The sequence below is a fragment of the Lepisma saccharinum genome, chromosome 8 (assembly GCF_977018435.1).
Source record: "Lepisma saccharinum chromosome 8, izLepSacc3.1, whole genome shotgun sequence".
Classification (NCBI taxonomy): domain Eukaryota; kingdom Metazoa; phylum Arthropoda; class Insecta; order Zygentoma; family Lepismatidae; genus Lepisma; species Lepisma saccharinum.
The window spans coordinates 67,572,623-67,587,064 of NC_139236.1; the positions used below are offsets into that span (position 1 = coordinate 67,572,623).

The window sequence follows — 14,442 nt, forward strand, 5'->3', positions numbered from 1 at the left end:
CCAAATCAAAAATAATGTAATCAATGCAAAAAGAATATATCCAGCCCCAATTGGGCTAAGCATCAAAAGATTTGTAATCCAGACAAATGCAGAACTCCCACAAAAATATGCCCAAAATGCCATAGAAAATATAATCTGGAATACTTCACTTATAAACATAAAGGTACTTGCTCTGCACAGTCAACAACATTGCCCCCACAACCATCTACATCTGGTCTGAAAAGGAAGCATGAAACACCTGTTAATGCTGGACCAGCAAAGCAGCCACGCTATGAACCCATCCACAGCAGTTTTAACGGCCAATTAAGAGATTGCCGGTTTGTATCAGAGCCAAAATGTGACATTAAGAATTTTTTGAACAGTGTAAATCCTGATGTGCAGGCAATTCTAAATGCACAAAATGGCTCTTATAAGCTGTCCCTCAAATTGTTAACACAATATAAGAAGCCAAATGGCATAAAATTTACACAGCCCCACATAACAGAAACTGTACCTGTATATTCAAATGCAAATTTAGACAAAATAATAAGCAGTTTGATAGATCAATTGAATATTAAACACTCTGAATTTGCAGCAAAAGAGTCTGGATGGAGCCTATGCGGATCTCCACACAAGTTATATATTAATATTTCTGAATTCAGCCCATTACAAGGATCTACATATGTGCCATTACCTGCCAATATTAAAAACAAACAAGCCCTGGTTAATATAGAAAATACCGACCAGAAATGCTTTTTGTGGTGTAATTTAGCTGCTTTGTATCCAGTTTCAAGGAATCCTGAGAGAATAACTTATTATAAACAACATGAAAATGATTTTGATGAAGCAATGGAGGGTTTAGAATATCCAATGTCTGTTCAGAATATTGATAAATTTGAAAAAAAGGCCCGGGATATTAATGGTAAACAATTATCTATTAATGTATTTACTTGTTCTACTGGCCGTGGCAATTGCTTGATAGATCCTCTCATAATCAGTACATTTGATGATGATTCTGCTGTTCCGATTGATCTGCTCTTAATTAAAGGAGATGGCACATATCATTACACTTTGATACATAATCTTGAAGCTTTAGTCAGAACACAACTAGACAAAACTCATAAAATATTTAAGTTGTGCAGAAGATGTTTGTCTGTATTTGATGGTAAAAAAATAATAAATGGGGTTCGGGAAGTGAATGCAGAAATTGCTAAAAACAAGTTAATTGAGCATCTGAAATACTGTGGCAACCATAAACCTGTTCATATGGTGATGCCAATGCCAAGTGAAAATGCCAAATTCAAAAAGTTTGAAGCCTTGTTGGAACACCCAGCATATATAGTCTGTGATTTTGAATCAAATCTCAAACCTCTTGCATTCTGTAGCCCAGATCCTGATGAATCTTCAATTACACCATACCAGTTACATGAACCTTCTAGTTTTTATTATGTGATTGTACAGGATGGGGTTGTTAGTAAAGAATATTTATACATGGGAGCAGATGACATCAAAGAATTTGCACATAGAATAGAAAATGAGTGCCGTGACATAGCATCTAATGTTCTATTAAAATCAAAACCTATGTTGCCTTTAACAGAGAAACAGATTGAAGATTTCAACAATGCAGAAAAATGCCCGGTATGTGATTCTGAATTTTCAGATACAAATATCAAGGTTCATCACCATTCTCATACAGATGGTAAATTCTTAATGGCCCTGTGTAATAGCTGTAATATTAAGATCCAGAGACCAAAATTTGTCCCTATATTTTGCCATGGTGCATCCAATTATGATTTTCATCATTTGATCAGGTACGAGGGGTTTGACAAGCAGAATTTAAATATTTTAGCTGAAAATAATGAGAAATATATTGCCATTAGCAAAATAATTAAAGTTAATGGTGTTCCTATTCACATAAGATTTCTTGATTCATACAGAATTTTATCGGCTAGCTTGGCTACACTGGCCACTCAATTATCTGATGATCAATTCAAAATCACATGTGCTTTGTTTCCAAATCAGGACCTGAAATTAATTAGGCGGAAGGGTGTATATCCATATGACTATGTTACAGATTTTTCTAAATTTGATGAGTGTGCTCTGCCACCACAACAAGAGTTTTACAGCAAAATCAGAGGATCTGGAATCACTGATGATGATTATCACCATGCCCAATTGATGTGGAACAATTTAAAATGCCAGATATTTGGTGATTATCACAATGCTTATTTAAAACTTGATGTGGCCCTCTTAGCTGATATACTGCAGGCATTTAGAAAATCTTCCATGCAAAATTATAAGCTGGATCCAATGTATTTTACAGTGCTCCGGGCCTAGCATGGTCTGCAATGTTTTTAAACACTAAAATGCAATTGGATCTGATCCAAGATCAGGATATGTATCTGTTTATGGAGCAATGTATAAGAGGAGGCATGGTGCAATGTTCTCAGAGATATGCCAGAGCAAATAACAAGTATATTCCCAATTATGATCCAGCATTGCCATGAAATTATATACTGTATGTAGATGCAAACAGCCTCTATGGTTATGCTATGATGGATAAATTGCCATATGCAGGGCTTGAGTGGTTTGAAGATTTTAATATTGAAGATCTTAAGGATTTTGATGACAGTAACTATGGCCTGTTCTTAGAGGTTGATCTGACAATTCCTGATGATTTACACAACACATTTTCTGATCTGCCCCCAATTCCCGAGGTTAAGTGTTCACCTGGCTCTAAACAGAAGAAATTGATGATGACTCTAGAGCCGAAACAGGGTTATGTCATATATTACAAAAACCTCCAGTTCCTGATGAATCATGGTGTTCAAGTGACCAAAGTTGGAAAAGTTTTGAGGTTCAGGCACTCAAGATGGTTGAAACCATATATTGATACAAACACAGAGCTTCGAACATCTGCATTGAGCCAATTTGATAAAACCTTGTTTAAATTGATGGTCAATTCAGTGTATGGCAAAATAATTGAAAATGTCAGAAAACATATTGATGTTAAAATAATTACTGACCCCAGCCGGAGCAAAAAATTGATTGCAAAGCCTAATTTCAATTATAGAAGAATTTATGATGAAAATATGGCACTCTTCAACATGAAAAAAACAAAAATTAAATTTGATAAGCCTATTTATGTAGGGGCTGTGATATTGGAATTGGCCAAATTACACATGTTAAAATTGTATTATTATGTGTTGAAACCTTTTTATGGTGATTGTGTAAAATTGATGTACATGGACACAGATAGTTTTGTTCTTGATATTCAAACAGAAGATGTTTATCAAGATATAGCACAGCCTGAATTGTTTAAATATTTTGATACCAGTGAACATTCAAACATTCAACACCACAACAAAAAAGTGCCTGGCAAGTTAAAAGATGAGACACTTGGTGATGTTATTGTGGCATTTGCTGGGTTAAGGGCCAAGATGTACAGTTTTGAAACATGTAGTGGTGTTGTTGCCAAAAAGGCCAAGGGCATTGGCAGAGTAATTGTAGACAAAGAGCTTGAATTTGAAGATTACAAAAATTGCCTCAAATCATGTAGCACAATCAGAACATCAGAAAATAGAATTCAGAGTGTGGATCACTTGTTGACTACAAATATTGTAAGAAAAGTGGCTCTGGACCCACATGATGATAAGAGATGCATTTTATCATGTGGCATACAAACTCTACCATGGGGGCATTGTGATTTGAAAAATGGCAATCAATGCCCAATTACAGAGCATGATTTGAAATAAATAAACATGCCTATGAACTTATTTGGGTTCAAAAAACAGGCTATTATGGAGCTGCCAACACCACAACCCTCTTCTGATATAATATCTAAACTGAGTGCTTTGTTAATTATTCATCTGAACAGCATACTTACAGATGTTGATGATGAAACAGGTAAAACATTGTACATATTTAACAATAATTTAAATTATTACCAATTACCTGTAGGTGGTCAATTGCAATTTATTACAACTCCTGAGGGTGATGTCAAGATTTCAGTAGGGAGAAATATTTATAGAATTAAGCACTCAAACATGATTTCTGGCACTGTATATACTGTTTCTGCTGGTGACTGCTTATATATTGAGGTCCCTGGATCCTATGACAAGCTTATACCTTTTTTTATAGAATTAAGAATCAGATATTCAATAATAAATAACCACTAAAACAAAAATGCCTAATGATATATTTGGCCATACAAGACATGAAGATCACAGTGATGAGATTTTGATGCTTGATGTCAGAGTCAAGAAATTAAGAAGTGATTTACAAGCTTTACCAACCACACTCAATGCCAGTCTTCAATTAGAAATTACAAATTTACAATCACAATGCATGGACCCTCTTCTTAAAATTGACTCAGAACTTAAATTATTGCTTCAAAAATATACTGACTTGGCCACATTAGATAATTTTCAAAGTTTAGAAGAAGCTGTAGCAGCTCTTCAAGCCAAATTTAAGACCCAGGCCACCAACTCTGAGCAATTGAAACAGCAATTGGAAGAGCAGATAAATAATGTCCAGACACAGCTCCAAACAATTGTCAAAAGCATAAAATCACAAGAAGATTTTGATCTAGTGATTTCCACTCTAAAGGAACAGATTCAATCACTCCAAATACCTAATCTGGACCCCTTGAACAATGCCATAGCCGTGGTTAAAGAAAAAATTGAGACACTTGAAAATTTTATGAACAACTTGCCATCTTCTGATACTTTGAGTGCAATAACTCGGAGTGTTGCCAACATTAAGCTGCAACTTGAAACATATGAAGATTTTGGAAAAATTCAAAGTACCATAACCCATCTTGAGGGTACAATAGCAGCAGTGCAAAGTGATTTGACAAATGTACAAGAATCCCGCCTGCCTGGCATTGTAGACACACTTGTCAGTGTCCAGGAACAGATCACAAAGCTTGAAAACCTCAACACTGAATCTGAGCTATCACATTTTCATCACTTGATTGATGATATCCAAACAAAACTTGAAATTTTACAACAATCAACACCCACTCAGGCAGATATAGCTCTGCTCCAAAATGCTATGCAAAATGTGGCTGATGCATCTGAATTAAATAATGTGAAATTGGCACTTGAATCTTTGCAAAATACTGTAACAAATCTGCCTACATCACAGGAACTTAAAAATATTAAGAGAGCAGTGAATCGCATATTGAAATCAGAAGATATCAAGAATATCCAGACAGAGATCAAACAACTTACTCAGACAGTGGCCACTCTACCAACTAATCAACATATTAATGAACTGCATGCCCTGTTTGAGGATATCAGAAGACAAGTCCATGATCTTACTGCTCAAAATTCAAAATTGGCAGTTATTGAAAATTTGCAACAAATTGTAGCTAATATCAAGCAACAGCTAGGGACCATGGAATCCAATCAAGCAAATGCTCTGTCTGTTTTTGCCACCCAGCTACAAGAGATTGTCCAACAATACAAGAAACTTGTTGTGGACATAAGAATCAAGCCAGGCCATGATGAGATTGTTAGGACCATCAATGAGCATCTTGAATCTGTAACAAGCAGATTGCTTACAGCAGAAAAAGAAATAACAGGCATAATTGAGAATCCAAAACATACAGTAATTCTTGAATTGTACAGCATCCCCAACAAAGAATATGATTCACCATTTACACCAGGTGGCAAAATATATATGCTGTCCCCTGCACAATTTTATTACCAGTTTTTTGTTGGGGGCACACTGAGACCAATCAAGATCAAATATTGGCTTCAACCACAGGCACACCACTACCCTACCTTATCAATAACAAATGCTGATAACAAAGCAAAAATCACCAGTGTAGAGTTAGAGGATTTTACAGACCCCAATACATTAGAAACAGCCTATGCTGAAGATGATGGCTCTCTGGAATTTAAAATACAAATAGGAGACAAATTATATTTAGAAAATCCTGTAGTATCAGCTGCTGAACACCCCATAGTTGCAATATTCTTGTTTTCATATTATGTCTAGAGAAATTATTGTTGATGAATTACACAGACAAGCCAGACATAATTATAAGAGACTGCCAGTAGTCACAAAAGGCATAGATGATTTATGGCATGGCCCAGGCACAAAATTGGACCATAGATTAAACAGAGGTGATCCTGGTGTTAATCCCCTAGATGCTGCTTGTAGAGACCATGACATAGCATACAACACACATTCTGATCTTGACAAGAGACATGTTGCATACAAGAAATTAGAAGAGGCTGCATTTGGTAGATTTGTAAACAAAGATGCTTCTTTAAGTGAAAAAATAGCAGCATTGGGAACTACCATAGCTATGAGCACCAAACAAAAACTGGGGTGGGGGTTGTGAATATGTATATAATAAACCTAGAATGAAGGCCAAGGGTGTTATGTATCAAATACCTTATGCAGGTGTTAAATCTCTTAAAACTATTGATAGTCTTTTAACCAAAAAGCAGCGCAAGAAAAAAAGCTCTTGTATTGCCAAGGGCCATGGTATGAAATTGTTGCTTAGTACCCCCCAATTAAAAAAATTACAACAATCTAGAAAAAATCACATGTGGGGCGTTTCATATTTACTATCCCGGCCATCGTAGCAGCACTTGGGGCTGTGGGGGGCTTGGCTGGGGGATCAGCTGCCATAGCAAAAACAGTAATAGATGCCAAAAAAAAATAAAGCAGAATTAGATGAATTGAAGCGCCATAACCTGGCCATGGAGAAACAAGGCAAAGGTGTTAAGAGAGCCATGAATAAGTTTAAAAAAACAAGAGCCGCTTACAAACCAAGATATTGAAGCTTTAATCAAGCCACTGGGCATCAAAAATTTTAGAGGTGTGTACATGTCTGATTCTTTGCCAGAACAACCACTCAACAAAGAGTGTGGCATTGTTAATTTGGATGAGTACAAAAATCAGGGCACTCACTGGATCTGTTATCTTAAATATTTAAAAAATGAGGCATTTGTGTTTGATTCATTTGGAGGTGTTCAACCTGAAAATTTAGTAAAATATCTAAAAACAGCTAATCTTTATTACAATAATGCCCGTGTTCAAAATTTCAAAGATGTTAATTGCGGACATTTGTGTTTATCTGTTCTTAGATATATGTCTCAAATAAATAAACCATCAATTGAAAATTTTCAAAAAGCCTTGTGGTATCTGAAACATCATGGGGGTATTCCATCTCACCAGCCAAAATTCAATATTGAAACTCAAATTACATGATGACATAGTGTATCCCAAAACAATAGCTCTCAGAGCATTTTATGGCATGTACTTGATCCCTAATATTACACACCACAACAACAAAATTGCAGTAGGGGATCAAAAAATTGTCATCACTCCAGGGCAATATAATCTGCCCACTCTAAATGCTCAATTACCCAGCGGTATAGTATTAACTCAAAATTCTGTCACTCACAGAGTAGAGATTGTATATGCTACAGAAACAGTGGATCTGGGTACTATAGGAGAGCTGTTAGGCTTTGAGAACAACACAAAACTTGAAGCGGCCATCAAACACACTGCTATTAATATACCTAAATTCTTAGCCATAGAGACTCTGAATATTCACTGTAATGTGGCCGAGGGTATGATCACCAAATGGCATAGGCACTCACAAACAAACTGGCATCATTGCAACATTCAAACCTAATTCTGAATTTATGGAGCCAATCATCTACACTCCATCCCCAACATTATATTTTCCTGTGTGCCATAATAGAATAGATAATATTGAATTGATGGTCACTAATGAAAAAGAAGAATTAGTTGATTTTGCTGGAGCCACAACAACTGCAATCATAGAGATTAATATTTAAATAAAAATACATACAAAAAAATGGAAAATATTGAGAGTTATGAGCTACAATCATTCCCCCCAAACAGGAGGACATTTGCAAATTTAAATCAACCCAACACAGAGATTGAGGTTGATCTTGATGTAGGGGATGGCTTTATACACCCCCACAGAGCAGATCTATACATCAAATTTGATGTTGTAAAGCTCGATGGAACAGATTATCCGGCAAATTCAAATATAAGATTGGTAGATAATTTTGTGCCACATCTGTTCTCTGAAATTGAGATCAGAAAGCATGGTGTTGTTATAAACAGAGTGGATTATCCCGGCATTACCTCCACAGCTTTGGCCACACTAAAATTATCCAAAACCGAGGCTTCTTACTACAAAATAGGTGGATTTGAGGCTGGTGATAAAATATTATCCAAGAGCCACACAGTGCTGTTTCCTATGCGCCTGTTGCCAGGATTCTTCTCAGATTACAAAGATATTATGTGGAAGGGTGGTTTAAGAATCACATTTAGAAGAGCTGCCAATGATAATAATGCTTTGATGAGGTACAGCACATTAAACTCTACAGGGGAAGCTCTGCCTAATACCCTACCTGATGAAGGCAAATGCATTATTCAGACTATGGAGCTAAGAATCCCAGTTGTTGAATATGAAGCCAGTTATGCTCTTAAATACAAAGCAGATATAATAAAAAATCCACAGATTCCTTTACAATTTTATACATATCAATGTGTACAGAAGCCTGCCGCTGGTACTTATTATGAGTTTGATGCTACAAATTCATTCTCCAGTATACAATATGACATGCCGGATTTTGTGGTGGTATTGTTTCAGACTGGAAGACACAATAATCAGGAAAAAAATTCAAGTAGATTTGATAACTGCAACATCAAGAACATATATCTTAAAAATGGCAGAAATGAGGTATTCCCTAGAGAAAATTATAATATAGACATGTCCAAGGATGATTTCCTTAAATTATATGAAGCATTTACAGCATACAAAAGGGTCACTACTGGCAATACTGACATGTATTACACACCAGATGAATTCAAAGCACAGAGACCCATGTTTGTCATCAACACTTCAAAAAGGAAACAAGTTGTGGTTAATGACAGGACAAACATTAAAATTATCTGTGAATTCCACGATACACTCCCTGATGACACTATATGTAGTGTTATTCTCATAGGGGAAAATCATATGTTTATGATGTAAGAAATGAGAGAGTCACAGAGCAATTCTAGAAAAATTACATTATCTTAATACTAGATATACAAGTTGAGCCTGGTGCCCAATTGAACTTAAACCGGAAGTAAATATGTGTGTGTGTGTGGGGGGGGTGTTAATACGTTTGGCGTAGTTTTAGGTGTGGGCAAAAAAAATATCAAGAGGGGCATATTTTTGACAGGTTTATGGACAACAATCTCACAGAAGTGCCTTTTATAAGTGTAGGCAAATCAATCTGAGGGGGGTCATACTTTCTTAGGAAATTCCCGAGGGCATTTTTACAAAAATCTTGGATTAGACGGGGTTCCACACTTGAGCAAAAAGCTCATATGGGCATGTTGAGCAAGTTTTAAGTGTAGGCAAATCTGCCTGAGGGGGGTTCATACTTTCTCGCCCCAGTAGTATATACTTTTATACTACTCAAGGGTCAACAGCTGCCTGATTTGACGTGGAATCACCCCAATAAATTTAAGAAATGTAGAAGTTGGGAAAGGAAACTTATAGAGGAAAATTCCCCTGTGCCCCACCACCCTTTCAAGTCAGTTTACATTGTTAACGTGAGTTATTTCTCTGATTATACATTAAGGTCACATGGAACACCAGTTCTCATTTGGGCCACTTGTTACCATCGATAAAATTTGGGTTTCCTCAATTGTGCAGTGATAATGCTACCGCATTGTAATCAAGAGTCCTCGGGTTCGATAACCGGTGAAGGCAGATGATGGTTAAACTGTAGGTCCAGTTCCGATTAGCCTATTTGGACTTTTAACAAACTTGTACAATGGTCGTCAACAACCAATATAGCGATTACTGAAACATTTCTAATTGCTGCATTAATTCAAGGGGTTAGCCTGTCATTAAAATCAAGCACTGACACATGATACAGGATTATTGCGGCTACTCTTCTTTACAGAGCATCAGGTCTTCGATCCGAAGGGAAAGCTTTCATAAGTAATCTTAGTTTTTTAGTTCCCAGGACAAAAATCTTTAATCAAGACAAGCAAAAGCTCATTAATTTGTGGCAAACCTCTAATAATGTAACGAACTCTGGGAAAATGCAATCAAATTATGAAAGGAAGTTCTTTTTCTGAGAACTAGGTCGCTTTGTTAGTGAGTTTCTCTCATCAGTTTCTCCTTTAATGGCTCTCTTCTCTGAAGCACAAAGGAGATGAATTTAGGTTTGAAATTAATGCAATAAGCATACTAGAATTCAGAACAAATAATTTAAAAAATGTCAAATTGTTCATTTACAAAGTTAATGCTCCTAAAGTTGTGCTACCTTTTCTTTCTTCAAGTTCTTCTGAAATAAATATATATTTTTTGTTAGTCTTGCATATTATATTAAGATTAGATATAAATCGGTGTGTTTAGTGGAATACTTCTTTCATTGATAGGCAATCTATTAAAAAGCCATGCTGTTAAACGTTCTAAAATTAACCACATTGCGATAGCAATGTGACATCTTGTCATCAGTTTCTGAACATTTAACAGCTCTTCTTTCCAAATAATTTCTGAACCGTAGTGTGGAATAAATGTTACTGTGAAGGACGGAAACTTGTACCATGAGCGGTTAACGACAGTTATAGCAACTTGGGAATACATGCGAACAGCACCAAACCTGACCCGCCTAACCTACTCACGTAGGTATCTATTAGCAGAAATAGGTTAGGTTTTGTGCTGTTAGCAATAATCACGTAACGTCATAACAGCCACCACTGACAGTGTATCTCCAAGGTGCTAAAGCTGTCGCTAGCCGCTCGTTCTTGAACTCTCTGCATTTCTAATGTTTTGCCATGATATGGCAACATTGTAATCAATGTCTGTCGTGCCAGTATCAATTAGCTTACATATAAAAGAAAGGAATGAATTAATGAATAATTTGATTTAATTTATTTCGCGTTTCTGCCATTTTTGGCTAATTGCGAAGATGATGCTGAATGGTGAAAGATGAAATAACTTAATGGACAATCACAAGCACATATGTGCAGCACACAACACAATTCCCATACAGGAATATACTGGTCAGGGGTCCAGAGACCAGAGACTCGTTAGTCTGCAAAATTCAGTCCAGGGTATACTGCGTGGAGGTGAATGTCTTGAGAAAGGTTCGCCCTTTACAGCCCATAAAGAGAAAGACAAATAATGACAAACAATATGCACAGAACACCAGTGAATATGTCAAATAGGCAAAACATATCGTTTTTTTTTCTTCATTCTTTGCTTATTTTCCTGAATACTCTTAGGAACATTTCGTTCAGTTTGCCCTACATATTTCTTTCCGCGTTCTCCAGCATTCCGGACCTGCAATTAGCATATTTGCATTTTGATTCGTGTAAATGTCTACTTGACGTCAACACAATGCTGTAAACGTCGAAATGAATTCAATTAGACCTCAGGAGAACAGCTTTTCTCTCCTTCCCTGCCCCCTCTCTCTCTCCGATGGGACAACGAATCGCGGAAATTCCGCAAAAACTGACCCGGACTCAGAGGCTCAAAGGCCAATTTACCGCGGAAGAGGAGGTCTCTCTGATTAATGTATCCTATGAATATTCATCCCACGGGAGAAGGTCCAGGGACTACAAGCAGAGATTGTGTTTTCGCGCGCGTATTCAGGCTTGTCTAATAAGATTTGCTACGCAAGGGAAAGGGATTTGTTCCCTCGGATCCCCAGGAGTGTTCGCCGTCCCAATGGCTTCTTCCTCGCCTGGAATTCACCTGCCACCCATTCCCTCCTCCCATCCCCAAGAGCAAACAACAGGAGATGTACTGGCGGAATGCCGCAAGATTCGAGGGTTGTAGAAAGTAGAGTTTGTGTCAATTATGCATGCATGTATCTATCTAGTTACGAGTTGGATTAAAAGTAGCGCGTTCCCGCTTGTTTGCTTCGGAACGTCGCTACCAGGAGGCTCTTGAAGTTTACGCTTTAGCCCTCAGTGGCATGAAAGCGATGGTAACCCGTTTTCGTGGAATTTTTCTTTCACAGGGCAATGAAATTCCCATTCCTTCACGAAAATATTCCCCTTTGGTTGACTAAGCTCACATTACAATACATATTTCTTTGTTAAGAAGAGTTGAAAAGATACAATATACACATCTAAAATTAAAATACAGGATAGTAGAAGCTAATTCTAACCAGAATACATATCGAAATGTTAATAATTTTCACAGCATAACCTCATGATGAAACTGCGCAAAAACAACAGCCAATGAGATAGAAAAAAAACAATGGAGGCGTAACTGGAAGAAATAACATCTTCCAAACCTATATTTCGATAATTATTAAGAATATTTCCCATCCTCCTTCCTTTTATCTCGACGGAGTTCAAAATTTCTCTCCGTCGAGATAAATTTTCCCTCCACCACTGAGAATTTTACTCGCTAATGATGTTACCAAGGCATTTTCTACTCAGGCGCGCATTTCATTAGGTACTTTGTAACCAACTTTACTCCAGACGATTTCTGTGAGCAGATGGCGCCAGTAGATCCAAAGGGTTTAAAGCGAGCGTCGTGTCAATAACCTGCTGAAGATGTTCGGATGAAATCGATATATGAATTTCTTATTGGTAGTAATTCTATCGAATACCCTGTGTTTGTGTGTGTAATTCTTACCTTGAAAAGAAAACCACAGGTTGACTAGAAATGGATGTTCCAGCGCCGTCAGAATCTCCACCTCCCTCAGGACATTCTTTAAGGCGTCCCTCTCCACACATTGACTCTTATTCATGTATTTCATCGCATACATCTGCTTGCTGTCCTTCTTCTGGACTATGCACACCTGCAACAAGAGAGTTATTTCAACAACTGTAGACGGTTTGATTCACTGCATAGTATGAAAACAAATGCTCTTTCAAAGTCCAGAGTACATAGATTTCACTGCATGTTGTAAATATACACTGCAACATGAGAGAGGGTATTGTAAATATAAGCGCTATGGAATTCCGTGCTACAGAACTGGGAACTTGGTGTGTGGAGAAGTAGTGATAGAACGCTGGAGAGAGAGTATTTTAAAAAACTTTTGAACAGAACCTCAAGTACAAATGATTAGAATGACAATATTTTGGTCCACAACAGTTTATTAATGAACCCAGAGTAGGAGAAATTAACAAAATAATTAGAAACTTAAAGAATTATAGAGTCACTGGTGAGGAAAATATCACTGCAGAAATGATAAAGAAAGGAAGCATCAAACTGTGGAAGTCCAACTTCTAAGCATGATAAGAAGAAGTGACTGAAGGATGGTGCATAGGACTAATGTGCTCCCTCCATAAAAAGGAAAGTAAACTGAACTGTGAAAACTACAGGGGAATGACGTTATTAGCATTAATACTCGTACACAAAATATTTACGAATGTTCTGGCTGGAAGATTGAAGATATACATTGAGAAGATTATAGTAGAATTTCAATGTGGGTTTAGACAAGGACGCTCCACCACAGATCTAATCACCCTTGAAAAATTTTGGAGAAAGCATTTGAATATAATATAACACCAATAATACCTAGGTAATATGCACCAATTGTATATAGACTTTAAACAAGCCAAGTGTCAAGAAAACTTAATGTAACGTAAGACAAATATTGTCACATAGTGTACCCAAAACAGGGAAGTATAACATTCATTCTTTATTTAGAAGGTGTCCAACATATGCAACAGAATTTCAATATTTACGTATATCAGAGCCGCCACAATCCAGTGGGTAAAGAGTCTGAGTGCCACGTGGGAGACCTGGATGAGTGATTTCAGGTGAAAATTGTTCAAACAATTGCTGAATAGAGCTGCTCCGAGGTTCACCAAGCCTCTAATAAATGGGTAACCGCGGCAACTATTGTGGGTTAAAGATGGCCGGAGCGTGGTGTTGATCACCTCCACATACGGCCTGATCATGTTTGTGTTGATCTCCACATCCACAAACACAGCCGGCTCGGTGGCTTTGCACGTTAAGTAGTCGACATTCGATCTCGCCACCAAAGCTCCAGGGTTTGATTCTCCTTTCATGTTCTTTGTGAATGTCTCTTCATCAATTTCATCCCATCCGTGGCTCTCATCGTCACGATTATCCAAAAATGGATGGCAGAAAATCTACACTAAATAACAAAAACACAAATACATTACTTGTCCTATATTACTTGACTGAATGTTACATATACACGTACACATATTCAATTCATTCATTGTTCTATGCCTATGAGCAGACTTCATGGTTTCTGATCTTACGCTTATATCGTGTATGTACTGTATGTCTAATGTTGTATGTGTGTCGAAGGAACAATATAAATGAGTATACAATTACATGTATCTCTAGCTGTAAGCCTTCTGTGCATGGGGAAAATTTCTATGTTGAAGGTAAAATAAATAATATAAAATTAAGCATACTAGCGCTTTAGTACAAGGCTAAAAGTAGGGTCGACCTTTCTT

General features: G+C 37.0%; 1 protein-coding gene across 1 annotated transcript in view; it reads right to left on the bottom strand.

The window, feature by feature from the left end:
• The window catches only part of LOC145991521 (serine/threonine-protein kinase 32B), a 302,259-nt gene that overhangs the window by 63,379 nt on the left and 224,438 nt on the right, over positions 1-14,442 (bottom strand). Inside the window, exon 3 of the mRNA XM_083127541.1 lies at positions 12,638-12,803. Within this exon, the coding sequence (XP_082983667.1) occupies positions 12,638-12,803 (166 nt within the window). The remainder of the gene's footprint in view (positions 1-12,637; positions 12,804-14,442) is intronic.